Source organism: Elaeis guineensis, chromosome 1, assembly GCF_000442705.2.
Source record: "Elaeis guineensis isolate ETL-2024a chromosome 1, EG11, whole genome shotgun sequence".
Taxonomy (NCBI): Eukaryota; Viridiplantae; Streptophyta; class Magnoliopsida; order Arecales; family Arecaceae; genus Elaeis; species Elaeis guineensis.
Genome location: NC_025993.2, coordinates 167775151 through 167803124, shown reverse-complemented (window position 1 = coordinate 167803124; position 27974 = coordinate 167775151). Strand labels below are relative to the sequence as shown.

General features: G+C 40.5%; 1 protein-coding gene across 2 annotated transcripts; it reads right to left on the bottom strand.

Moving 5' to 3' along the window:
• Positions 1 to 33: 33 nt before the first annotated feature.
• On the bottom strand, positions 34 to 4577 carry LOC105060237 (sugar transport protein 7). 2 transcript variants are annotated; one of them, XM_010943850.4, is made up of 4 exons: positions 4176 to 4577; positions 1667 to 1986; positions 822 to 1448; positions 34 to 738 (listed from the first exon to the last, which is right to left on the bottom strand). In XM_010943850.4, the coding sequence occupies exons 1-4, from the start codon at positions 4318 to 4320 to the stop codon at positions 277 to 279; spliced, it is 1554 nt and encodes a 517-aa protein (XP_010942152.1). In that variant the 5' UTR covers positions 4321 to 4577; the 3' UTR covers positions 34 to 276. The 2 variants fall into 2 exon arrangements, with proteins under 2 accessions (XP_010942152.1, XP_019701270.1); XM_019845711.3 differs by having other exon boundaries at positions 1667 to 2071; positions 4176 to 4309.
• Positions 4578 to 27974: the final 23397 nt, after the last annotated feature.

Below are 27974 nucleotides of genomic sequence, written 5' to 3'. Positions count from 1 at the left end.
TCCATATAATTCTTACGTGAATACATCTAAAAGGGTCAGAAAATAAAATATATTTAAAAGACCGGAGGGCCAAATCCAAAAGACAACATAGGCGGCTATCCAGTCAGCCGCCATACTGAAAACTAACATCATTACTTGGTGAACGCAAACTCCATGGTAGGGATGAAGAGAAACATGATTGCTTGAGGAATGCAACTCTCTGCAAAATATTTTAGCATCTGATAAGAAACACAACCGTCGTATTGTTTACAGCTCCAAACTAAGAAACACCACTGTTCAGCTGAACTCCCTGATATCAGATAACTCCGTTGGAAGCTCCCCACCCTCAATAGGTGGCATCACCTTCTTCCAAAACCAGTGCTTCCTCCAGAGCAGTACCATCTCCTCGATGGGCACCCCTTTGGTCTCTGGGAGGAAGAAGTAGACAAAGAGGGTCATGAGGGTGATCCACCCGGCGAAGAAGAGGAAGATCCCAAACTTGAAGGAGCACAAGAGGGTGAGAAAGGACTGGGCGATCGCAAATGTCAAGAAAAGGTTGACGGCCACCGTGATGCTCTGCCCGGCCGACCGTGTCTCCAGTGGGAATATCTCGCTGGGGACGGTCCAACCCAGGGGTCCCCAAGACCACCCGAACGCAGCCACAAAGAGGCAGAAGAGCACCACCACAACGATCGAGTAGTCTTTTGAAAGCTGCTTCTCATCGCCAAACTTGAGGCTTAGTATGATCGCCACGATGATCTGTTCATCCATAGAATCCATTCTTCAAGCTTAATTGTCGCACCCAGATTCAAATCAACAAACAAAATTAAACACCAACTTACCTGGCACAAGACCATCTGAATTCCGCCGATAATTAGCAGAACCCTCCTCCCCCACTTGTCAACCGTTGCAATGGAGACGAGCGTCGAGGCTACGAGCACTGCACCGGTCATCACCGACGAGTAGAGCGAAGCATTTCCTCCGAAGCCCATGCTCTGGAACAGCACCGGTGCGTAGAAAAGGATGGAGTTGATGCCCGTGAGGATTTGGAAAGCTGGCATGCAGATGGCCATGACCAACTGTGGCCAGTTTCTTCGCTCCAGGATGTTCCTGAAGGGATGCTCGATGGAATTCGCTAGCTCGCTGGCCTCGACGATGTCCTGGAACTCTGCATCCACTTGTTTGGTGCCTCTGATCCTCTCTAGGACATGCCGCCCTTTGTGGACGTGCCCTTGTTCGATGAGGCTGTTCGGAGTTTCAGGGAGGAAACAACCTCCTACCGTCATGGAAAATGCAGGGACAGCAACGAGGCCAACGGAGATTCGCCATCCCCATGGCCTGATCTTCTCGGTACCGTAGTTGATCATGTTGGCTGTGAAGATGCCCAGAGTGGTCGCTAGTTGGAACATCATGTTGAGGCCACCGCGAAGGTGCGCTGGTGCCATTTCAGAGAGGTACAGAGGAACAGCCTTCAAAAGAACAAATGGTAGAAATGTGTTAGTTCTCAAGTCTTTGAAAGTCTGATGCTTCTAACTCTGCAATTCTTTATATAATGCTTGATATGCAACAACACTACTCCAAATGCACGGCAGATGCACGCCATGCACTGAAGCCACAACTGGGTGCATCAAACTCTAGAAGAGAGATACTGAGGGCTTTAGAAGTCCGGGATCAAGGATTGAAGTACCTGATCTACGAAACCAATCCCGACACCAAGCATGATGCGGCCCAAGAGCAGCATTGCCATGTTGACAGCACCCGCATTAAGGGAAGCCCCGACGAGGAAACAGATGCCACCACAAATAATGCTTGCTCTGCGCCCATACTTTCTGGTCACCGGAGAGGCTACAAAGGATGCGAGGAGGCCGGCAAGGTAGAGTGAAGACGTGAAGGCAGCGAGCCCCTGGTTATTATACTTGCAGTAATTGTTCTGGGATTTCGAGTTCTTCTTCCGGTAGACTACTGGGAAGAACTTCTCGAGAAATGGGTCCATGGATGTCACTCCACCTGTGATGGTGATTGGAGTGGTGGAAACATATACAGAGGCCTGAGCACTGTGGTTATTCATTCGTTGGTACAGAAATATGAAGAACTGCATGAGCCAAAGTTGGGACCCCAGTGAGCTTTGAATTCCGTCGTTAGATAAGGTTATACCCAGCCAGAAAGTCTGGAGGCTTGCCCAATGTGGCTTTTCCATCACACAGCTTGATAGCAAGGCAGCGTTCAAGCTGAGTGAACCCTAATGAATAGGCTTCGAAGTCGATTCAGAGAAAATGACCTCTTGTTTTACTGAGGTTTCGACATGATTCTAAAAATTCTAACAGAGAAAAAATGCCTATATTCTTTATCTTTTTTCGTTTTTTCTCCATAATTTTTCCTCTTTTCAGCAGGAGAGAGATCAAGTGGATGACAAAAGGGTGGGGAAAGAAGAAAGAAGGCCTGCATCTACGACCCGAAATAGTCTGAGCCACGCCATTCAGGGATGGCTTCAATTTGACAATTAGCTCGATCAAGCTTTTATAAACAACATGAGGGGAGCAATTTCAAAAGCTTAGCCCTGAGGCTTCCTTGGGGTCATACCTCTGTAAAGCATTCTTCATTTTCAAAACATGAGGTAGCAGGAAAAAAAGGAATGCCAGAAATAAATGACCGTTCAAATGGCATTGGATGCAAGCTATTCATCTGCTGGTCTTGTAATTTAGGATCTCAGATTCTAAATCTGATTAAGAATCCTAAAAAGTTCATTTCCTTTTGTCGTAGCTTGTTCTCGCTGCTATTGTTAGGTTCGGTTCAGGTTAAACGAATATAATAAAGCTATGTAACTTGTTCCAAATCCACCCACGTTATTGCCGTGTCGTTAATCTAGTAGTTACTCAAGTTCAACATATATCCATCCGCCTGCATGCGAAAAGTGACAACCATTGGGGTGAACCACGTGGCTTATTAATTCCATAACAGCTAAGAACCCACTTGATTAACCTGACAAATTTAGTCTTGTTTAGTTAGAGGTGACCATCAGAGGCTTTGTTTCCACCTAACTAAAATTTGTTGATCGTAATATTTAACCATCAATCATCAATTTTGGGAGAAGACAATTAGGAGGAGCACAAAACAAATTGGACATTGTGTCTTTAATTGTTCCATAACATGAACCAAAACCAATCAAGTACGACGTCTTACCAATGTTTGATCTGTTTGGCTCGTATATCACGAGTGCCAAACTTTTACCTAACCCAGAAAATGTGGCCGTCTACGACACTTGCACAGGAGATTCAGTCCAAATAGCAATATTGCCTCTTAAACACATGTGGCGTGTCATGTACCCAAAAAAGACACATGTGGCACGTCCAAACATCATTAGTTTGATGCCATATATAGAAGCAGATAGTTTTTCTTAAAAATCCAGCATCAGGCTAAAGAATCATGTCTGCGAAGGATGGGCGGGTGCAGCTAAAAATGATGTATCGAGATAAGCACTTGATGAATAAGATTCACAGAAATAAAGAGTTGTGATTGGCAGGATATAATTTCTCTATAATTAGCCGACTCATGAGAACCCAAATTATCATAATAAATATGACATATGTAGGGGCTACTAAAAGATTATCAATCACATAGCTATTCATTGGGCATCTATTGATAAAATTTCCATAATAAATACTTAAAAGAGAAGTCCGTCGAGATTCCATGCATCGACCTCGGAGTGTCAATGAATACAAGAGATGGGTCACACAACAATCTCATGCCAGGTCTCCATCAAAACTAGCTAAAGAGTGGAAAAAATTATATCCTACGTTATATGAATCATGTGGCCATACATGCCAGCAATGACAGCCGCTCATTTTTTATAACACTGCACTGATAAGAGCGTTTGATGAGCGGCTATCATTGACCGACCATATCATAGCAGTGTAGTGTAGGGTATGATTTCTCCGGAGAGGGAGCACGCTTCAAAGAATTATAGATCTAGAAGCATCATCAGCATAGTAGCATATCTAACAACCAACGACAGATTGGATCCCCTCGATCCAACTGTGTAATTCTTAGTAACGATAAATGAAACTGTACAGCACTACTCTTCCTTGTCCTCTTTCCGCTTTATCGTTTAACATATCCCTCATCAAAAAAATTAGTTCACATATTTTCCTCTTCCTCTAAAAAAGAAATAAATGAAGAGGGGCGGTCGATCGGGATACCTGAGATGCCGACGTCGTAGCCGAAGATGGAGCCGCCGATCGCGGCGACGAGGCAGGCGAAGACGACGAAGGGCGTGACCCTCCCTTGATACTGCTGCACCCTCTCCTTCGCCACTCCCGCCGGCGCCATCCCTCCTTCCGCCATCTCCTCCTCCTCCTCCTCCTCCTCTCCCTTTACCCTAACCCCAATTTCTACCCTCTCTCCTCACCGATCCGGCTCTTCTCTGCAGGATGAGAGTTTAGGACCAGTGCAACGGTGGGGAAGGAAACAAACAAAATTGATGTTATTCTCTCTATCGCCGGGACAGGGAGCTGTTGCGAGGCCTTAAATAGCGTTGGCGTCGTGCCCGCCACCAACATGTGGAACGCCTCTCCTTCACCTGTTCCTCGATTTACTCGTCATACACATTTTGCTGCAATTTGCACGAAGCCGGATTTGGTTCGGAGATCCCACCACCACAGGTGAGGTTACCTCAGCGGCAGCTGTCGTGAGCTAGACGTCCATATGATTTGATGGATTGTTGGATTGATGTACGTCAGATTACGGAATAACCAGATAACTTTTAGAAATTATTTTTATCAAAAAATAATTATGTAAACAAATAAATTTTATAACTCACATAATATTGAAATATATTTATATAAATTAATATTTTTTAAATTAATTATATAAGTATTAGAAATATATTTTTATTATAAATAAATTTTAGTATATTTTGGTACGTAAATAAATATATTAATTATCAATACATCTTATGTTAAATTTATTGAGAATCAATAAATATTTACTAATTATTTATTAACAACTAAAATTTATTAATAAATATATTAATATATTAAATATATTATTATTTATAAATATTTAATCAATATATTTATAATATATTGATATAATTAATATTATTTCATTAAAAATAATATTTCATAGTACCTTCTCTCGATAAACCAGCATGAGAAAATAAATATTTTTTTTTGTTCTTAAGAAATAGATATGGCATCCATTATTTATTTACCTTCTCTCTCATCCATTTTTATACTAAATATGATAATTTGATATAGAATTTATTTTTCTATGTCAAATTATTCCCAACCAAATAGACTCTGTATATAATAAGAGAATCTATTATATATAAATAAAATAGTGACCTAGATTATGTCGAACTCTCCATTCGCCATATGGGTATCCTCATTAATGAAATTACTAAAATAATTTTTTTTATTTTAAGTAATAAGTAGACTCTAATATCCATTCTATTCTATTCTATTTCAACCTACGATGAGCTCTAATAATGTCATCAATATGGATCTTTATTTTGAATGATAACTATGGCTCCTGAATATATTATATTTATTACATCAATTCTAATTGCATTTCAAGAGTAGTTAGATGAAGAAAAAACTACACTTCATGCATCATGCAAATTATGTACTAGTACATAACTAAAACAGAAGCTCTGCTAAGCTCTTAATCGCCATATGGATACTCATAGAAGCTAAAACTCTCCATTCACAATGTGCACATCCCTAATAACGATATTGTTAATGGGTAGGTTCTTATATCTATTCTATTTTTATTATATATAAACATACACACAATTAAGGCTCAATTTGTACTAAGCCCTAATAATTCATTAATATTGATTTTTATATTGGATAATAAGTAAGCTAAGAATCAGAATTCATTGAAATCCAATCATAAGTACCATCATTCAAATCACAAACATGATGATCAGCTTGTGGTTAGTCTAAATGGATCTATACTGCATGTGTCCCCTAGTTCATATAGGTCAAAAGTCAGATTCACTTTGATACCATTTGTCATAATATCGAATCTCACATAAAAAAATTGGTTAGAAAGTATTATTTGAATTTTTTTGATCCTAAATCGGTACCTAATATCTATTTAATGCATAGTAGATATAGGATAAATATATATCTGTATAAATTCTCAGACTCAATATATATGATCAGTTCTTCATTCACTAGTGGGCACCTGTATTAATAATATTATTATGTGTTTGTTTATTTTGGATAATAAGTAGGACTCTTATATTTATTTCTATTTTATTATTTATTCTATCATATTTGTTCTATATTATATTTTTAAGGAGTGATAAAAAGGAGAAAAAACTGCATCCCATGTATTTTATAATTTATATACTAGTAATATTGCTAAAAAAAGGTGCAACTCTATTTTGTTACATATCTATCTACTACGAGCCTCTATTTGATATAATATATTATTAATAATAAATATAATATTTTGAAAGCAATATATATACTATGAAGCTCATCTTTTAATAAAAGATTTTTTTTTTGTTGTACTATCATTTGCTTCTTGACATGAAATCTCCAGAGGCCTTGGACTACTCAAGTATATGCACCAAAGAGATATTTTTACCAAATAATCTCCAGAACCCTTTGAGATCTTTTGCCGAATACCCATATTCATACTCATCTCCATCAAAGAATATATATATATATATTGGATAAAAAAACTATTTGATATATATCCAAATATCCAGTTTCATTTGTAAAAAAAAATAAGATAAGCTATATATCCTACTTATATAGATCTTTATTTATATCCATACTTTTAATATTTAATTTGTATCCATATTCATATCCATATGTATAGCAGTGCAAACAAGTTGAGCTACTTGTAAGCTACTCAAGCTTGACTTGACTTGATTATTATTGAGCTTGAGTCGAGTTCGAGTAGCATGATAATTAATTCAAAAATTCGTGAGCCTACTCGAATTTATATATATTTTTAATAATATTATATTTATTTATAATATATATATATTATTAATAGAGTAAGACTTAATTTTAAGTTCGAACTCGAGCTCGAATATTACTCGATTGATATTTAAGTCGAATCGAGTCGATCTCGAGTGTTGTCTATTTTTTATTGAGTCGAGCTCGAGTTTGAGATATTAAAGCTCGATCTATCTTGAGCTTGGATATTTTGAGTCGAGTTAAGCTTGAGCTTTCAGCTACTCGATTCGGTTCGATTGCACCCCTATATATCCATCTAAAATAAATATGAATATGAATATTTTTTCATCAGATTAATATCTGCATCCATATACGTATTTGCCAAATAAAAAAGAATATGATTATCGATTTATTGACATCCCATGTATATGATATGCTTTTGGCACTAGCTCCATAATCTTTTGCCCAAAAATAGATAACATTGTCAAAGTTGGTGTTTTTTTAATAGGTACGGACTCTGAATGACTATCATAGTTCCTATACTTTTTGAATAACAGAGTGGTAAATATGCCACCATCAGAATTTGAACTAAGTACCTCAACAAAAAGAAGTGTAGAAGGGAGGTTCTAATGATAGGGGTGCCACTCGGGTCGGATTGAATATAAGCAGATCGGATCAGATACTAATCGAGTTAAAAAACTCTGAATCGGAACCCAATCTGTTTATTTAAATAGGTTAGATTTTAAAATCCAAACCTGACCTACTTAATAAACAGATTACTCGATCTGACTTGCTTACTACCCGTTTATAACCCATTAAAAAAAAATCCAAACCATTTATGATTTGTTTAAAAGAAAAAAAAAATCCCCTCTCCGAGAGGGCTCTGCCCTACCGCATCTTTGTCCAATCATTGCACTCTAGACCGCCTCCAGCTCCATCCGACCACTGCACTCTTGACCACCTCCAACTCTGCCTGATTGGAAGTCCTCACCTCTAGCTCCGTCCGCAGCCTAATTGAAATCCTAGATGCATCTGTAGAGCCCCTAACATTGTCAGACAAGCTGGCCTGACTTCTGGTTCGGCGACAAGCCCCTCAATGCTGTCGAAACCCTAACCCTAGCTAGATCCCTCCCCATGGCACCATTGTCGAAACCCTAATCCTAGATCCCTACCACCTCGATGCCATTGGTGACAGTCGGCCTTGACCTCACTGTCCTCTCCGATGAGCTTCTCCTCCGCATCCTCGGCACCCTCCCAGACCTCCTTCACAGCTCCACCCTCTCTCGTCTGCAAACGATGGCTCCACCTTCTCGATTGCCTCCGTCGCTCCTTCACCCTTCTCAACTGATCCTTCCTCCACCGCCACCTCCCCCTTCAGTTCCCCGATCTCACTGAGCTCGACATCATTCCCACCTCCTTTGGCTTCCCTTCCTCCATCGTTACTGTCGATGTCCTCCTCACATGCGGTCTGATGTTTGTGCCCTACATGGAGCCCCCCATCAACGATCCCTTGGAGGGGATAGAAAACCTTAGCCAATAGCCACACTGTATTTGAGTCATTTGATGTAGTTATACGGATTACGGAGTAGAGAGGGGAGGGGGTGGGCACCGGGGGAATTATAAAATAAGCACCGAGCTTAGTTGTCCACTGGTCCAATTTATTTGAATGGCCTATATACTAGCTAAATTGGTTCAACCCAAAATTTAAATGGATTAAAAAGGTTAAGCAGGTTAAACATGTGAAAACTGAATCCGACCTAAATAATAAACATGTTAAACAAGTTGATGTATTTACGATCCAAACTTGTTTAATCCAAATCCAAACTTATTTATGGCAGATCAAATACGGATCGGATTGACGGGTTGGATTAAATTTTGCCGCACCAATTCTAACTTCTGAGCCCAAGTCTTATCGATCATTTAGTGCACTAATAATGTGTGGCATAAGTAGATATCTTAGGCAACTTATAATTTACTATTCAAAAAATAATTAGAATTAGTTCTTACAATGTCACTATCCTATTTTTACATTACAAGGTTTTATGAAACCTACGTTTCTCCCAACAAATGTAAAGATTTTATCAGAATTTGTGGAAAAGGTGCTACATAACAAACTAACTCCACATGGTCTAAGAAGTCACAAATTTACACACTTTATCTTTTTAAACATCAAGGCATTATTGGTTTGAGTTCAACTGCACTCATAGAAATGAGTATGAAATTGGCTGATTAACATTCTTCAAGATGTCCGAATCTGAGACCGTTTCTTTAATATAATAGATCAAACACACATCTCTAATTTGCGCATAAACTATACTTTAACTCTTGACCACTAGGAAAATTATTTGTTCCGAAAATCCATTTTCCAGTACCATTATGATAGCCATAATATTATTCTAGTCTCGTTCCGGTGAATCCCAATAGTGACGTGCGTATGGGATTTTCTATCCTAATTCTCAAATATTACGCCAGCGCAATTTGGGCGACCCTTTTTTTTTTTTATGGGAAAAAAGTTATCGTCATTCGTTTTAAGTCAACCCATGGCGTCCCGTCCACGTCTCGCTAGTCGTAATACGAGGCCCGATTGCCAGCCTATCATTTTTTTTTTTTTTTAAAGATTCAATTTCTAGGTGTAGTTTATTGGTTTACCGTAAAATTGTCGCCCAATTGCTAGTATCCTAAAATTGTGGGGAATGCGCATCCCAATTTTCTCCACCACATTTCACATTGAACCTCTCCGCTCCACTCCATCGAAGTTGGAATGACGTGACAGCTTTAAATAATGCAACCTGTGAAGTCTACGGCGGTGTAACAATGAAGAAATCATTAGATAGAACCATTCCACAGGGTAAGATATTGGCAAAGCAATAAAAATGCTATATGTCATCTATTCCACTTGGGTCCTCAGCCGGTTCCCCATTAAATCATGCTTCCCTCCCATGCCGTTTCTGTTCGTAACGCGATAGGCAGCGTGGAAATTTTTTTTTTTTTTTTCTAATAATGAGAACCAATTGGATCTTAAAATAGATGATCATTTTTTTTTTCTGATAAGAGATGGATGACTCATTTAATGACAAGTCTGGTGACATTGGCGACTTATCGGATTTTATCGCGGTATGCTTACCTCGCTCGGAAAGCTTGCCCGTCTCTCGAATTTTCGATTCCGGTGATGGGGACGCAAGTGCGACATAACGTGTTGAACGGGCGGGAAGGAGCGTCCAATCGTTCGCCCGGATTTTTTTTTTTTAATATAAATAAAGAAGCCAAAAGCTGCATTCAAATATAGGAGTAAAATTTACAAGATACATTTTACACACATTCAGCATAAAAATGATTAATTAAGAGATATAAAAAGAGTAGAATATGTAAGAGGGTACCGACAGTAGAGTAGCATTAAAAGGATACACCAATAGCGTGCCTTTGAGAATGCTTCCGTACGGATGTTTGCCGAGCTATCCCGTGGCAGCTAAAAGAAGAGAATATGCAGGAGATAAGATAAGCTTATCCATTGGTCATCGGTGGTAAAGAGTCTATTAGAATAATTTTAAATAATCACATAATTTTAAAAATAATATGATAATTTATAATATTTTTTATTAATATAAATTCATAATATTTTTTATTAATATAATTATATATATATTTTTTAGTTTGAATCTGTATCAATGATTATTATTTTTTATTTATTGAGTTTGGACATTAGTATAAATTAGGGCTGGCAATTCGTGTCTACGGATCATAAATGGATCGTGTCGATCTACGGATATATTAGCTCAAGTCGAATACAATCTGTTTAATTAAATAGATTGATCTGTGAAAATGAATATGACATGAATATACACAGATTGACACGACATGATCTGTCTAATACGATTAATAATCATATTGATAGGTCAAACGAGTACACGACTCACTTAATGATTCATTTAACTATTTGATTTATATATAAAATTTAATTAAAATAATAAAAATTTAATCAAAAAATTAAAATAATATAAAAATAATTTATTTATCTACTATGCTAATTCACAATTCTGAATTTCATCGTTGTTTATTTTAGATTAGAATTAGAATTTTTTAATTTTTTAATTTATTTTTAAGTAATCTTAAAATAAATATGTTAAATATATTTAAACGTATCATATAATCTGTTAATCTGTTTTAATAAATTTAGTTAAACAGATCAAAATGGATAACACCGATCAATCCGTTTAATATACGAATTTATCGTACCATAAACAAATCAATTCGTTTATGACTCGAATATATTTATTTCAGATTCGAACCCACCTAAATATGTGTCATGTTCGTATCAATGGATTGTATCGAAAATTACCGATCCTAGTATAAATAACCTCTAAGAATTGAATGAAATCAAAATAAAGATAATAAAACTCATTCTCTCTCTCTCTCTTTTTTTTTTTTTTTTCTTTTCTTTTCTTCAGTAAATATTTTATCAGTGTCAGAATATAGGTACAGCAGCCTGAAACAGGGTTGTAGCATGTCAACTTCTGAATAGGGAAGATAAAGCATAAAGATAAAGAGCACTCCACTCTCTGCGTTGAAGACAGGCACCTCAATAATAGTAAATGAAGAATATAGTCATATAGTAATTACATCAAAATCATCTTATCATGCAGTGTGAAAACATAATGGATAATGAGGAAAAGCATTAGCAGTAGTCAGAATATTATTTGGATAAGCAAGGAAACCACCGAAGATATAAGTTAGTGAAGGCAGGAAATCCCATAACAGTTGGATGTGGAATGTAAGAAACTGTAGAATGGCATAACAAATGTATCTAAAGAAGGACGGAAATAGCCAGATTGGTATTTCCAGGCAAAATAAATGCCATGTGTTTATAAAAAAGTTAGAAGTAAGCTTTACGGAAAAAATGAATGAATGATAGATCAACATCTTTCCAACAGCAAAGGTGTGAAGAAAGAACAATTAATTCCCAGCAGTTGTGTATGGAATGCACGTGGCAGAAGAAGTTCACATTAATAAAACAATATATATGATGTCCACTGCAGCAAGAATTGGTCAGAGAAGTGTGAAATTTCAAGAATGACAAATATAAGCTGTTCCATAAGCATCTGTATATGATATTAGGGTAAATTGTAAATCTAAACCAGAGGAACAATTAAAATAAAAATCTCCAGATAAGGCCTTCTGTGCTATATAGTCGGTGGCTCTGTTGGCTTCTCTAAAAATATGAATAAATGTAATAGTAGAATATGATGTTTGCCAAGCTTTAATGTCCCGGAACAATGGAAGATGTTGAAATTTATGAGTTTAGGCATAGCCCCATGAAATGACAGTGGATGAATCACCTTCCATCCAAATTATATTGGCTTGGAGTTGCTGAAAAGTCTGTGAAGGCCAAGTCAAACTGCAGTGAGCTCAATAATTGGCATGGATGCCATTTGCATGCATTTGCCAACGATTTGAATAAGTTGATGATATGTATGATCTTTGATAACAGATTCTGCACCAATGTTAGAATATATAATGGAGGCATCAAAATTTATTTTAATAGCCCTAATGGGAGAGAGCAACTAGTGGGCTAAGAAAGTTGATGAGGATGGATGGCAGTAAGATAAGTTGCCTTAGCAGCTTGACAGAGTAGGAAAAGAGGTGGGTAGAGAAGCTGAATACGATATAGCCACGAAAGATGACTGTTGGAATGCCTAAGGTGCAATAATGATTTTTTGCCTATGAACATGAGCATTATTTAGCTGCCACAACTTCCAGACCGAACATATTACAAGTGATTTCACTCTATCCTTTACTAAGGCATTAGATAAGAAAGCTCTGAAAGCCAACAAAGAAATAGACAGAAAGGAGACTTGGTAAGCCAATCATGCTTTACAAGGAAGTCAATTTCAGAAAACTCTCCAACAAAATATTTTAATGCAGGGTGGAATTTTAAGACTCCATACACATCTGAAGTTAATGCAGGGTGAAATCTAACTTGTGAGATGGGATATCGGATAAGGAGATCCTGACAAGCAAAGTTGGATCCAAGAAAACTGATCCGACCAATTATCTTGGGGCGTGAGGATTGAGGCAATCTGTTGCATCGTATCAGCAAGAAGGAAATGTGAAAGCTCGCAGGGACCTTAGGAAACAGTTCTAAAGTGGCGAGTGAGTTGGCATGTACGTCATATTGTTTTAAGGAAAAAATAATTAAATATTGTGGATTCACCTCTATGTCAATCACATCAGATAAAGATATTTGGAAAATTAAATGATTAAAACGTATTTGCGACCCGATATTGGAAAATTCAATACTGGATCACTTGGACAAATGAGAAGCGGTAGTTTGAATGATCATAGAGCAGGCTACGTTGTTCTTAGTTTTTAAGTCGGAGACGAACGAGAATTTCTTGGCCACCTAGCCTTTCTCATCAATAAAATTCGGGTGTTTCTTTCCAGCCTCCCTTGTCATTAGAGGAGGGGAAAGAAAAAACAAAAAGTCCCTCTCAACCATGTTTGATGGAGTCATGGGTGCTGCACGGCCAACGAAAGCTCTAACAAGCGGGCCAACGCACCAACTGGAACATAGAGAGATTTCCGGGTCCATCGCCATCGGTGCGATCTGCTAATGGCTTATGTCGTCTAAAGCTTTTTCAAATTTAATATCACCTTAGAGAGTGGCGGAGGCAACATAAATTTTTTATTACATAGTATATGAGAGCGTGTGAAAACCCCTTTTTTTTTTTTTTTTTTTTTGAGGAAAAAAAATGATGCTTGTCAACATAAAAAATGCTGGATGGTTTGGAGAAACAAGGATCGCTTTGAGATAAAAATGGAAGTGGCTGACATGCAACTTAACATGATTTTTCTAATATTTGCGCGAATATGTTGTAAAAGTATATTCCATTGAACATTGATGCTGCTAACTCTAAAATTGAGTTTCAAAAATAAAAAGCTTCAACAGTCATTAGTATTATTGTAAAAATTCCTGATGATTGTGTTAGATGGCAGTATGGCAGTCTGGGGATTTTATAAATTTAAAAAATCCCAAGGCTATTCCAAACTGGCATTGCCTATACCAGAGATGTCCGGCATAGTCTGGAAACAAGCCCGAAATTTAAACCCTAGGCAAGAGTCCGGAACACTCTGGAGGTAGGCCCGTACCTGATTCACGGTACGTCGTTTGGTTGGCTGGGCTCCACATGGACACCATTCTTTGTTTCTTCCTGAATTCCCAGCCTGGAAATGGCCCGAAATTAAGTTATTTGGGCTCGAGCCCAGTCCAAGGTCCAGGAACCTTAACCTGGCCCGCTGGTTTTCTGGTTGCGGACGTAAGGCTGTTCGAACCAGCTCAGCCTCCTGGATGGTTGTTCCTCGTTTGAGTGTCAGGTCGCATATTAATTAGCGGGTGGAGCGATTCTTTGTGCACCGCGCGTGGTGCAGAAATTCAGCATCGCACGTGGTGATTGGTCACCGCCGGGCTGGGGGGTTTGGCTCCGCGCCAATCACCACATGCGGTGCAACAAGAATTTCGCCCGGCGGGTGTGGGTTGAGGCATATTAGTGGGTGTGGGTCGAGACGATCATCTCCCAACATGGTTCCATCCCTGTGGGCTGGCGATGCAGTACAGTGTACCATCCTCTTTTCCTTCCGCGTAGCCTCTCTCCATCTTCATATTGACCTCTCAGGTGGCGTTTCTTATTGATTTCTTTAATTCAGTATTTTGTCGTGCTATCGCCATCAGGACTATTACTTTGAAGGGATATTTGGTTGGTAGTACTTGGGGTCTGAAAATAAAAATAAAAATAAACGACTTCCATTTAAACTGTAAAAAAATATAAAATAATATAAAAAATATATATTTTTTTTATTTATCTGTGTTATAATTTTTGTACAAAGCTCTATACAGACAGTAGAATTTTACATAAGAAAAGGAATAGAAATACAAGTTGGAATGTGATCAAAATGAAATCTACCTCAAAACTTTAGGTAAGGATCACGTAATTGATTGCGATTGAAAGTGATTAGTATTCTTTCTTGAGTTATCATCCTTGCTTGAGCTGTCATAAGGTAATTTCTTCATAATTTCAATCTTGCTTGAGCTAGCCATAATAATTTCAGCCTTGCTTGAGCTGTTGAGATAATTCCTCCATAATTTCAGCTTTATCACTCTCCCTCAGGTTTGAGAGGAGACAGTGATGAACTCTCAGCTTGTAACGAAGAGCCTGAAATTATTGTTTCATTAGTGGCTTGTGAGGATGTCTGCAATCTGAGCTAAACTAAGAATAAATCGAGTAACTAGGGTGCCAATGGCAACCGTCTCACGAATAAAGTGATAATCTAACTCGATATGTTTTGTACGAGTATGAAACACCGGATTAATAGTCATGTAAAGGGCACTCATATTGTCACAAAAGAGTTGAGGATGAGGAAGAGAGAGACCAATGTCACGCAATAAATAAGTGATCCAAATAAGTTCTACTATGGTAGACGCCATTGATCGATATTCAGCTTTAGCAGTCGAGCGAACAACTGTGGATTGTTTCTTTGAGGCCCAAGAAATACAATTTGCATATAAGAAAATGCAATATTCAATAGTACTCCGATGTGTAAGAGGGCATCCTATCCAATCGGCATCACAAAAGGCAAACAAAGAGAGAAGACTTTGAGACAAAAAATGAATCCCATGATCCGTAGTGCTTTTGATATAGCAAAGAATCCGTTTAACTTGACGAAGATGTGCCATAGTGGGTGTGTGCATGAATTGGCAAATGCAATTGACAGCATGAGTAATATCAATGCGAGTAACTATCAAATATTGTAATGCACTAACAATACTTCTATAGGCTGTGGCATCAACAAGCTCATGATCAGTAGAGGCTTGAATTTTTTCTTGACTGCAAGTAGAGTGGACATAGACGCCGCCTCTAACATGGATGTGCAAACTAAAAGATCCCATACATATTTTTTGTTTGAGAGAGAAAGATGCCACTTGAAAAAGGTGTGATTTCAAGGCCTAGGAAGTAGCGAAGGGAACCTAAGTCCTTGATCGCAAACTGCATGTTGAGATTAGAAATAATTTCTTTTAAGAGAAGCTCGTTACTAGTTGCAAGAACAATATCATCCACATACAATGATAAAATAGCAGTGCCTTGTGAAGAATGAAGCACAAACAAAGTTAAATCAGCTCTACTACAACTAAAGCACATCTACAATAGATGGATGGTAAACCGATCAAACCAAGCATGAGGTACTTGTAGAAGACCATAGATGGCACGATTGAGGCAACATAATCTAGGTGTTGTAAATTAAGAAACCAAGGGGGTTGTGCCATATACACAGCTTTTTTGAGATACCAATATAAAAATATATTTTTAACATCAAGTTGCCGAGTAGGCCAAAAAAACATGATAGAGAAAGCAAGCACCAAGCGGAGAGTAGTAGGCTTGAGAATCGGATTAAAAGTCTCGTCAAAATTAATCCCAAGAATTTGAAAAAAAAATTTAGCAACTTGTTGCGGTCAATCCCCTCGTCGCCTGGTCGCCGGGAACAAGTGCCTGCAAAAGAAAGTCCACGCTGACCGGAGGTAGCTCCGACGGGGATCCTCCGACGGTAAAGTCAGAGAGGAGACTAGGCAACAGTGAGAAGAAAGTAAAGAACTCAACGAGAGGGTGAGGGGGCGAGCCTGTGTATTTTTCCAAGGGCCTCTAGCACTATAGCCTTCCCCGATATATATAGTGGAGCGTAGTATGGCGCCGTCATTAATGGCGCGACAATTGAGGAATTGTCAACTCACTGTAGACTGTCAGAGTCACCGTGAAAGTGTCACGTCGCCGTGGGACTGTTAAATCACTAGGGTTGACAATGCCCTAGACGGGATAATGCCCTTAGGCGGCAGTGCCGCATGCTGCTGTCAGGGCTGACAGTCTCTGGCAGCAGTACGGCGATCGGAGGAGTCGACCGACCTTAGGTCGGTGGCCAGCTGAGTGGCGTCGGGTGGAGATTCGGACCCCTCTGACGGTCAGTTGGGCATGTTGCGAGAGTCGGCCATCGGACACCCTGGTGCAGTCGGTCGGGAGAGCGAAAAAGGTCTGCCCGACCGACATATCCTCAGTCGGTAGAGAGCCGTTAATCGGTCGATAATGTCGTCCGACGATCGATCGGTCGGTCGGGTATGTCCGATTATAAGTCGGCGTGAGCGGGGTTGTCCGTCGGAGTCGTCCGTCGATCGTCGGTCGGGGTTGGTTGGGGTCGTCCGTCGGAGTCGTCCGTCGGGGTCGTCCGTCGGAGTCGTCCGTCGATCGTCGGTCGGGGTCGTCCGTCGGGATCGGTCTGTCGGAGTCATCCGTCGGAGTCGTCCGTCGGGGACGGTCGGGGTTTCCGTCGGGGACGTCCGTCGGGGACTGTTGGGGTCGTCCGTCGGGGTCGTCCGTCGATCGTCAGTCGGGGTCGTCCGTCAATCGTCAGTCGGGGTCGTCCGTCGGAGTCGTCCGTCGATCGTCGGTCGGGGTCGTCCGTCGGGATCGGTCTGTCGGAGTCGTCCGTCGGTCGTCCGTCGGAGTCATCCGTCGGGGACGGTCGGGATAGTTCGTCAGAGTCGTCCGTCGGGATCGGTCCGTCGGAGTCGTCCGTCGGTCGTCCGTCGGAGTCGTTCGTCGGGGACGGTCGGGGTCATCCGTCGGAGTCGTCCGTCGGGGACGGTCGGGGTCGTCCGTCGATCGTCGGTCGGGGTCGTCCGTCGGAGTCGTCCGTCGGGGTCGTCCGTCGATCGTCCGTCGGAGTCATCCGTCGGGGACGATCGGGGTCGTCCGTCGGAGTCGTCCGTCGGGGTCATCCGTCGGAGTCGTCCGTCGGGGTCATCCGTCGGAGTCGTCCGTCGATCGTCGGTCGGTATATCCCAACAGTTGCCTCCCCCCACTCCTGAGTCCGATGTCGTGTTGGCTCGCATGAACACGTGGGCGACGGCTTCGGACGAAAGGAGTGGTTTTCTGTCTCGTCTTGCCCCGACTCTGGCGATCACATCAACGAACGATCCAATATCGACCGTCCCGACTGTAGGTCGAGCATGCAAGTCGGGTCGGAGGTCGGCCAACCTCCGAACGTTGCTCGTCGACATGATCATTCCGCAGAATCTGATAGTCGAGTAGCGTCCGACGTATTCGGATAGGATAACGATGGCAAGTCGAATATCCATTGTCCATCCCTTGGTCGGATGTATGCGTCGGGATGTATGATAAACAGTGGCAAGCCGAATATCCTTCGACCGATCGTGACCAGATCGGTATGTCGCGAATGCGACTGCGGTCGTCTTGGCATTTTGCCCTTCTTAGTCGAAGCTAAGTCGGCAAGTTAGCCAGCCGCATTAGTCGAAGCCCTTTGCCTTCAGAGGTGGGGGCCATCGTAGATATTCTGCCCCTTCGATCTCCATCGTAGAATCTGATGTGTCCTCGACGATCGAGATGTAGATTGAGCCGTTGGTTCGGCGATTCGACGATCAGGCCGATGACGGAGTCGTAGATTCGGCGATCGGCAATCAAGCCATGTTGGTCGGGGCCTTTTGCCTTCAGAGGCTGAGGCCGTCGATTTCGGCGATCGATGATCGAGCCATTGATTCGGCGATCGATGATCGAGTCATGTTGGTCGGGGCCTTTTGCCTTCAGAGGCTGAGGCCGTCGGTTCGGTGATCGATGATCGAGCCATTGATTCGATGATCGACGATCGGCCGTGTTGGTCGGGGCCTTTTGCCTTCAGAGGCCGAGGCCGTCGGTTTGGCGATCGATGATCGAGCCGTTGATTCGGCGATCGACGATCGGCCGTGTTGGTCGGGGCCTTTTGCCTTCAGAGGCCGAGGTCGTCGTAGATTCTCCGCTCCTTCGATCTCTATCAGGATCTGTGCACAAGGAGCGGGGAGAGGGGTGTAGGAGTCATACCTGCGATGTGTCGGTCTCGGACTCCGTCGTCGGGGCAAGACCCGTCTATCGGTGGAGGGCCTGCTGGGTTCAGCATGGGCCCGACCTTTCTTCCATTTTTTTCTTTCGGCTCGTGCCTTAAGTCAGGCGCCGGTCGGAAGCTCCTTCATCTGCGCGCATGTACTTGTACGCGCGCTCCAGCGGTTCGACGTATGTCCGGGGGAGGGTCTTGTCCAAGGAGTATGTGAAACGGGACCCCCTTAGCCCCCTTTTCATGGCCGAGATAGCCACGTCTTCGTTGAGGTCCCGAACCTCAAGCGCGGCCGCGTTGAATCGCATCACAAAGTGTCGTAGAGTCTCATTTTCTCTCTGCTTGAGGGAGAAAAGACTGTCCGAGGTTCGTGGCGGCTTCCGACTGGTGCTAAAATGGACTACGAAGGAATGTTCGAGCTGTCCGAAGAAGTGGATACTTTCCGAATGGAGACTGGAGTACCAGGCCCTGGCAGTTTTGCAGAGTGTGGCGGAGAAGCCGATGCAAAGAAGAGCATCGGTTGCCCCCTGAATTGTCATGAGAGCCTAGTAGCTCTCCAGGTGGTCGATTGGGTCGGTGGAGCCGTCGTAGGGCTCCACATGCGGCATCTTGAACCGACTGGAGATCGGTTCATCGAGAATGAGTCGGGAGAGAGGTTGAGCAGTCTGAAAGTCGACGTCGTTTGAAAACTTCTGCCCGTCCACCTGCAACTGTGCAAGCTGACGGTCGATTTTCTCGAACCTACGTTCGTAGTCGTCCGTCCGTCGGTGCTGGGAGACCCCAAGAGTGGAGTATCCGAAAGATTTCGAGAGTGAGGCGGACGGCGTTCGCGGTCGCTTCTCCTTCCTCGCTCGTTCCAGCGGGGAGGGAGAAGGCTGCTGGGACCGACGGGCATCGCGCCGCAGCCGCCCCTCCTCCTCTCCGTGGGAGCGCTGTGGCAGGCGCTCGCGCGGAGGCGACGGAGATCGACGCGGGCGTCGACGGCTGCTCCTGAAGGGCATCGGACGTGCCGTCGGTTGCCCGGCCGGTGATGGTGGCAGCCATGCCGGTTGTTGCTGGAGGCTTTTGACCGCGTCCGTCAGCACGGTCATCTGCCGTACGATTGCCACGATCTGCACTTTCGTGGTCACCGCGGGGTGCGGAGAGCTGGGTTCCGTCGTGGAGGGTGGAGGGGAGGCCTCTTCCCGACGGGAAGAGCCCCTCGCCGATCCGGTGACTCTCGATCGTTGAGTTCTTGTCTCTGTCATTAGTGGCTACTACCCCCTACCTGGCGCGCCAATCTGTTGCGGCCAATCCCCTCGTCGCCTGATCGTCGGAAACGAGCGCCTGCAAAAGAAAGTCCACGCTGATCGGAGGCAGCTCCGACGGGGACCCTCCGACGGTCAAGTCAGAGAGGAGACTAGGCAACAGTGAGAAGAAAGTAAAGAACTCAACGAGAGGGTGAGGGGGCGAGCCTGTGTATTTTTCCAAGGGCCTCTAGCACTGTAGCCTTCCCCGATATATATAGTGGAGCGTAGTATGGCGCCGTCATTAATGGCGCAGACAATTGAGAAATTATCAACTCACTGTAGACTGTCAGAGTCACCGTGAAAGTGTCACATCGCCGTGGGACTGTCAAATCACTAGGGTTGACAATGTCCTAGACGGGATAATGCCCTTAGGCGGCAGTGCCGCATGCTGCTGTCAGGGCTGACAGTCTCTGGCAGTAGTACGGCGATCGGAGGAGTCGATCGACCTTAGGTCGGTGGCCAGCTGAGTGGCATCGGGTGGAGATTCGGACCCCTCCGATGGTCAGTTGGGCATGTTGCGAGAGTCGGCCATCGGACTCCCTAGTGCAGTCGGTCGGGAGAGCGAAAAAGGTCTGCCCGACCGACATATCCTCAGTCGATAGAGAGTCGTTAATCGGTCGATAATGTCATCCGACGATCGGTCGGTCGGTCGGTCGGTCGGTCGGGTATGTCCGATTATAAGTCGGCGTGAGCGGGGTCGTCCGTCGATCGTCGGTCGGGATCGATTGGGGTCGTCCGTCGGGGTCGTCCGTCGGAGTCGTCCGTCGATCGTCGGTCGGGGTCGTCCGTCGGAGTCGTCCGTCGGGATCGATCTGTCGGAGTCGTCCGTCGGGATCGGTCCGTCGGAGTCGTCCGTCGGGATCGGTCCGTCGGAGTCGTCCGTCGGGATCGGTCCGTCGGAGTCGTCCGTCGGAGTCGTCCGTCGGGGACGGTCGGGGTCGTCCGTCGGAGTCGTCCGTCGGGATCGTCCGTCGGAGTCGTCCGTCGATCGTCAGTCGGGATCGTCCGTCGGAGTCGTCCGTCGGAGTCGTCCGTCGATCGTCGGTCGGTCGTCCGTCGGAGTCGTCCGTCGGGATCGGTCTGTCGGAGTCGTCCGTCGGTCGTCCGTCGGAGTCATCCGTCGGGGACGGTCGGGGTGGTCCGTCGGAGTCGTCCGTCGGGATCGGTCCGTCGGAGTCGTCCGTCGGAGTCGTCCGTCGGGGACGGTCGGGGTCGTCCGTTGGAGTCGTCCATTGATCGTCAGTCGGGGTCGTCCGTCGGAGTCGTCCGTCGGAGTTGTCCGTCGGTCGTCCGTCGGAGTCGTCCGTCGGGGACGGTCGGGGTCGTCCGTCGGAGTCGTTCGTCGGAGTCGTCCGTCGGGGTCATCCGTCGGTCGTCCGTCGGAGTCGTCCGTCGGAGACGATCGGGGTCGTCTGTCGGAGTCGTCCGTCGGGGTCATTCATCGGAGTCGTCCGTCGGGGTCATCCATCGAAGTCGTCCGTCGATCGTCGGTCGGTATATCCCAACACAACTAATCTTGCTTTAAACGTCTCAATGGACCCATCAGAGTTGAGTTTTGTTTTAAAAACCCATTTGGAACCCACTACATTAGCATTACTTGGACGTGGTACAAGTTCCCAAGTGTGATTGTGTTTCAAAGCATCTATTTCGACTTTCATAGCATCGTTCCAATGTGGTATTTGAAGTGCCTTGTGAATAGCTTGGGTTCAGCAGTGTCTAAAGCGGAAAATTGTGGAGATGAAGGAGAATTTAATAATACCTGAGCAGAACGATGAAATTTAGTTGGAACCAGTCCATGTTTGGATCTGCATAGGATAAGTAGAAATGGTGGTTGAATTGTGAATAGGTGGTGGCACACCCAAAGGTTGAGATGTAGGAGGAGAAGATGCAGTTGGAAGAGATCGTGTCATCCATAAAGGAATCGGAAGTAGAATGAGCAGTCCCATCCATGGCTTCAGGTGCTATAGTCTCATTTTCAACCTCAGGTCCTATAGTCGGCGAAGCTATTGAGATTGATGGAGATTTATCGTAGTCACACCATCATGGCATATTGGAGATGCTTAGATATTAGAGCAAAACATAACAGTAGAAGAAGATGTTGTGGTGAACACCAATGGAGGCACATCCTTAGTAACCATGTCATAGGAGGAAAAAGGTTGCAGCTGAGCACGCATTCGGATCCACTCATCAGAATCGGGATATGTTGTTAACTAACTCCCCGTGTATCAACACTTTTAGATAAATTATGGAGATCAGAATATGATAAGAAATGCTCATCAAATACAATATGACGAGCTACATATACTCTCTGTGTTGGTGGATGCAAACAACGATAACCTTTGTGAAGTGGATCTGGGTTGTAGTTTATCAGATGTATAATTCCTGAGATAAGGAAGACACTGGCACCCAAAGACCCTTAGGAAAGAGTAATCTGGACTTTTGTCGAACAACCAATTAAAAGGTATATCTAAATTAAGTGTCGGTGTAGGCAACTTGTTGATAAGATAGGTAGCAGTTGAAAAACTTTCCACCCAGTATCGAGATGGCATATTAGCATGAATTAACATTATGAGCCCTGTTTCTACAATATGATGGTGCTTCCTCTCAGCCACCTTATTTTGCTTTGGAGTGTTTGGATAAGATATATGTTGAATAATCCCACATTGAGCTAAATGATCGAGGAAAGACTTGTTAGTGAACTCACCACCAACATCACATTGAAAAATTTTAGTAGTCTTGTCAAATTGATTTTCTATCATTCTCTGAAATTTCAGGAAGCAGTTGAAAAAATCAGATTTCTTTTTGAGAGGATAAAACTAAGTGAATCTGCCGTAGTCATCCACAAAAATAGCATGATATAAAAAATATTGAATAGAAAGAACAGAGGAGGGGACCCATAAATCACAATGAATCTTTTGAAAAATAAATTCTACTCTTTCATTATTACGAGAGAGAAAGTTTTCAGCTTTTTCTCATTTGACAACTAGAACACAACCGAGATGGCTTAGTCCAAGAGAAAATTTGTATCTTTTCCTTGGAAGCAAGAGTCTCTACAATAGAGAATGTGGATGTCCCAAACGTGGATGCCAGATAAAGTTCTCAACTTTTCTACTTATAAATATCATAAGCATTGATTCCACTTCTGCATCTAATGTATAGAGTTTCTCCTTTTTGGTCCCTTTAGCTAGTATTTGTTGTGTTACTGGATCCTTTATAACAAAATCAGATGGTGAGAATTCAAAGATACATGCATTTTCTTCAGTAAATTGGCTAACAGAGAGTAAATTTTTCTTTAACTCAGGTGCCACAAGCACATTATTAAGCTCAACAGATCCAATAGAGAAAGATCCAACATGTGTTATAGGAAGAGAAGTGCCATCACCAGTATAAACTATCATATTGGCTTTGTATGGAGAAATAGTATGAAGATTACCTGCTTTTGAAGTCATATGAGCAGTTGCACGAGTATCAGCATAAATATTTGGATCTTTATCAGGTAAGGATAATGCTGCAAAGGCTTGAGGCAAATCCTCACTTTGATGTGCATGATCAGACCCATGCCAATACTTTAAAGCAGTATCTCCAGATGTGTCACAAATTTGGCAAGAGACTTTCCCTTGAGAAAGAGGTTCAGGTCCTGAAAATTTTTTTCTTTGAAAATTCTGTTCAGGTCCAGAATGGTTGTTGTTGATGCTTTTATTTAAAGCACTTCCCCGGTTATTAAAATTTTCAGCTTAAACAAAGCCTCTTCCTTTGGAATTAAAATGACGTCCTCCGTTTCTTCCACGACCACCTTGTCCTCTTTGCACAAAGAAAGCCCGAGCATAGTTAGGGGTCTTTGCTTTTTCCTCTTCCCCTGTCAAAACAAGTTGTTGTCCAAAGATTTGTAGGCCTATAATGTATTGACTGAAATCTGGATGTGGTGGTTTGGAGAGAACAGCTAAATTATATGCTTGATATCGAGATCCCACAACTTTTGATAGCTAAAAAACTTTATCAACATCTTCCAAAAGTTGCTTAATAGCAGCAAGACCGTCACATGCATGTTTAAATTTTCTGATGTACATCGTTACCCAAAGATTCATCGTTACCCAATTGTACACTATTAGAAGTACTTGAATGCACATCAAACATCCCATCCACACGGGGATCACTCTCTCTATATGATGTCCCATACCAATAATTAGGTACAAATTTTTTTTTATAAAGATCAACCTTCACTCCATCGGGACTTAAGTACTTTTGATTTTTGCACTTTGAACAAGCTCATTTAATTTTTCCATGGCTTAAAAAGTATGGTTGTTGGCAAGCAAAAGAAATAAATTCTTTTACCCTTTTTTAAAAAAATTTAGTATATCTCTTTCGACCCAATAAAAATCTATTATAATCCAACTACCATGATGACAGATATTCATATTTTGTACCATAACAAAATGCAATCATACAATTACATGATATTAAAATATCTGTAATCTAAACAAATATTCATATTAAACTTTACATGTATCTAAAATTTCAATAAAGACACCAATATATAAAGAAGAAATTAAAACCACAACAAACAATTTATAACCCGAACTCAATTTAGGGTTTAAGGTTAATTTAGAGTGTAGGGTTTAGGATTAATTTAGGGTTTAGGGTTCAGGGTTAATTTAGGGTTCACGGTTTATGATTTAGAATTTTAGGATTTAGAGTTTGATTTTAGGGCTTAGGGTCCATGGCACACTATCCATAGATTCTGTATATACAAATATAAAGTAATTGCTAACTAATTATTTTATCATTTAAAATAACTTATATAATAAATGCATCCTATCATCATCTAATAGATAAAGTTAGATCTTTTTTCATTCAGAAATTGTATTAATTCTATAAGTCAATTACAGTAATCAAACTATATATAACAGGAATCAAAAAAAAATTGATAATATTTTTTTTAATTCTCCCCACACGACTGAAGATTTATAGAGAGAACTAAAAGAAAATGCTATCCGAAATTTCTTCCAAACTCTCAACATACCATTTGATTATTGTAATTACCTATAAAATTAATTGTAATTCTCAAACTGTCCAAACTGAACAATCAATTGATCAATGTACATAATTCTCTCATCTATATAAAAATATATAAATATACGGATACTATAGAATATGTACATTAATCAAAAGATAGGTCTATGATTCTATGCAATATAAATTTTATAAAAATAAATATCTAATTAATTAGTTAAATTAATATATAATTATAAAATATAAATTCATTAATAACAACAGTTCATATGCATTAAAACTTCATTGAAGGATTTGGCTAATCCTAGTTAAAACATTAAATCATAATAAATCAGCCATAAAACTTCACTGGAGTATTCATCATCAGCCATAAAACATAATTTATTAACAAAACTATCAAAGAAACAAAAAGCATAGTTAATATCAATAACTAACCTTGAAATGTGGGGAAAAGCTAGCACTGTATCAGCTTAACCTTCAAGCACAACCTTAAAACATAATAAAGCACAATCCTAAAACACAAAATAAGCAAGCATTAAACTATTCGAGTGATGGACCGTGGAAGGGGGGTGATGGGTCAGGAGAGGGAAGCACTCGAAGGAGCTCGGGACGAACCAACGAAGGAAGGGAGGAGAGGGAGGGCTCCGATGGTGGCGGGATGGAGGAAAGGAGAAGAAGGAGGGCTCCAATGGTGGCAGGAAGGACGGCTCTGGTGGTGGCAGGACGGAGGAAGGAAGGAGAGGAAGAATGTGGACGTGCATGGAGATCAGGTGCCCGACCACTCGTGATATTTTGTGGATGCTCTACACGAGGTCCGAATAGGACAGGCGGGCTTTGCTACCGAATTTTTCGTTGCAAAATTTTTAAAATTTTGCAATCAAAAATTCGATCACAAAAAAACTTAAAAAATTTTAAAAATAATATAAAAACTTTACGATTGAATTTTTGATTGTAAAATTTTAAAAAATTAATATTTTGCAATCAAAAAATTGATCACAAAATTACTTATAGATAAAAAATAATTCAAAAATTTTGCAATCAATTTTTCAATCACAATTTTTTTTAATATTTTACAATCAAAAAATTGATCACAAATATATTTTGCAATCGAATATAATTTTTTTCTATTTTTTTCTAAATATGATATAATTTTAAAATTTAAAGTCCATCTTCATCATTCATTATTTAAAAAATTATCGTTAGAGTATCGTCACAAAAGATCACCTCGATTCAATAGTCCTAGCTATATCGATCAATAAAATTTGATTTCGACGATCACGAACGATCGTATGATGATCTGATAGATAAAAATCATCGATGGATCTAAAAATTTACAATAAAAATCTCGATGATATTTGTAGTATAATATCAAAATTTTATTTCAATCAGACATTATTATCATAGTCAATTTAGCACGAGATGATTTGAACCATTAAATGAAAAAGAGTGATTAAAAGGCCAAATATCGTCCGATTATGAGGTAATTTTTTAAATAAATGATCTTTCCTACTACTTTGATCGTTTGTACGGTAGTGATCATAAAATTCAAACTATGTGTATATTAATGATCCAAAATTATATATCTTTTGATATTCATTCTTAAAGTCTTTAAGTAATTATACTTATGATTTTATGAGATCTGCTTAATGTCGATGATTCATACATACACGGTTTGAATTTTACAATTATCACTATACAAATGATCAAGATAGTAGCAAAGATCATTTATCCAAAAAAATATATTATAATCAGATACTGTTTGGCCTTTTGATCACTCATTTTTTATTTAATGGTCCAAATTATTTTGTACTAAATTGACCATGATAATGAGTTCGATTGAAGTAAAATTTTGATAGCATGCCATAAATATCATTAAAATCATCATTATAAATTTTTAGACCCATCAGTGGTCTCTATCTATTAGATCCTCGTGCGATCGTTCGTGACCATTGAAATTGAATTTTATTAATCGACCTAGCTAGAGCTACCGAATCGAGGTTGTCTTTTGTGATGATATTCTAACGATAATTATTTAGATAATGAACAGTGAAGATAGATTTTAAATTTTAAAATTATATCATATTCAGATAAAAATAAAAAAAATATTATATTCGATTGTAAAATATATTTGTTTGATTTTTTGATTGTAAAATATTAAAAAAAATTACAATAAAAAAATTGATCGTAAAATTTTTAAATTATTTTTTTATCTATAAATAATTTTACTATAGATTTTTAGATTACAAAATATTAATTTTTTAAAATTTTACAATCAAAAATTCGATCTAAAAGTTTTTATATTATTTTTTAAATTTTTTAAATTTTTTATGATCAAATTTTTGGATGCAAAATTTTTTGAGTTTCGCAACCAAAAAATCAATCACAAATTTTTTAAGTTATTAATTTTTATTCAAATGGTAAATTAGCGACCATTTTTTGATTTTAAAATTTTACAACCAAAAAATCGATCGCAAAGTTTTTAAATTATCTTTTAAAATTTTTAAATTTCTTTATGATCAAAATTTTGGTGCAAATCTTTTAAAATTTTGCAACCAAAAAATCGTTGCAAATTTTTTATGTTATTAATTTTTATTTTGATGGTAAATTAGCAATCAATTTTTTGATCATAAATTTTTTTAATATTTTTCAATCAAAAAATTTATTGCAAATATGTTTAAATTAAAAAATAATTAAAATATATTACGATCAATTTTTTGGCATCAAAATATTAATAAAATTTTATGATCAAAAAATCAATCACAAACTATTTAGTGATTAAAAAAAATTAATAATTTTGTGATCAATTTTTTGAACATAATTTTTTAAATATTTTATAATAAAAAAATTGATCATAAATATA

Excerpts from the sequence above, each read along its gene's own strand:
- LOC105060237 (XM_010943850.4), bottom strand. The coding sequence starts at position 4,320 with ATGGCGGAAGGAGGGATGGCGCCGGCGGGAGTGGCGAAGGAGAGGGTG. Across the intron at positions 1,987-4,175 it reads CTACGACGTCGGCATCTCAG|GTGGAGTGACATCCATGGAC; the intron begins GTATCCCGATCG and ends TCACCATCACAG. Across the intron at positions 739-821 it reads TTCAGATGGTCTTGTGCCAG|ATCATCGTGGCGATCATACT; the intron begins GTAAGTTGGTGT and ends ATGGATGAACAG.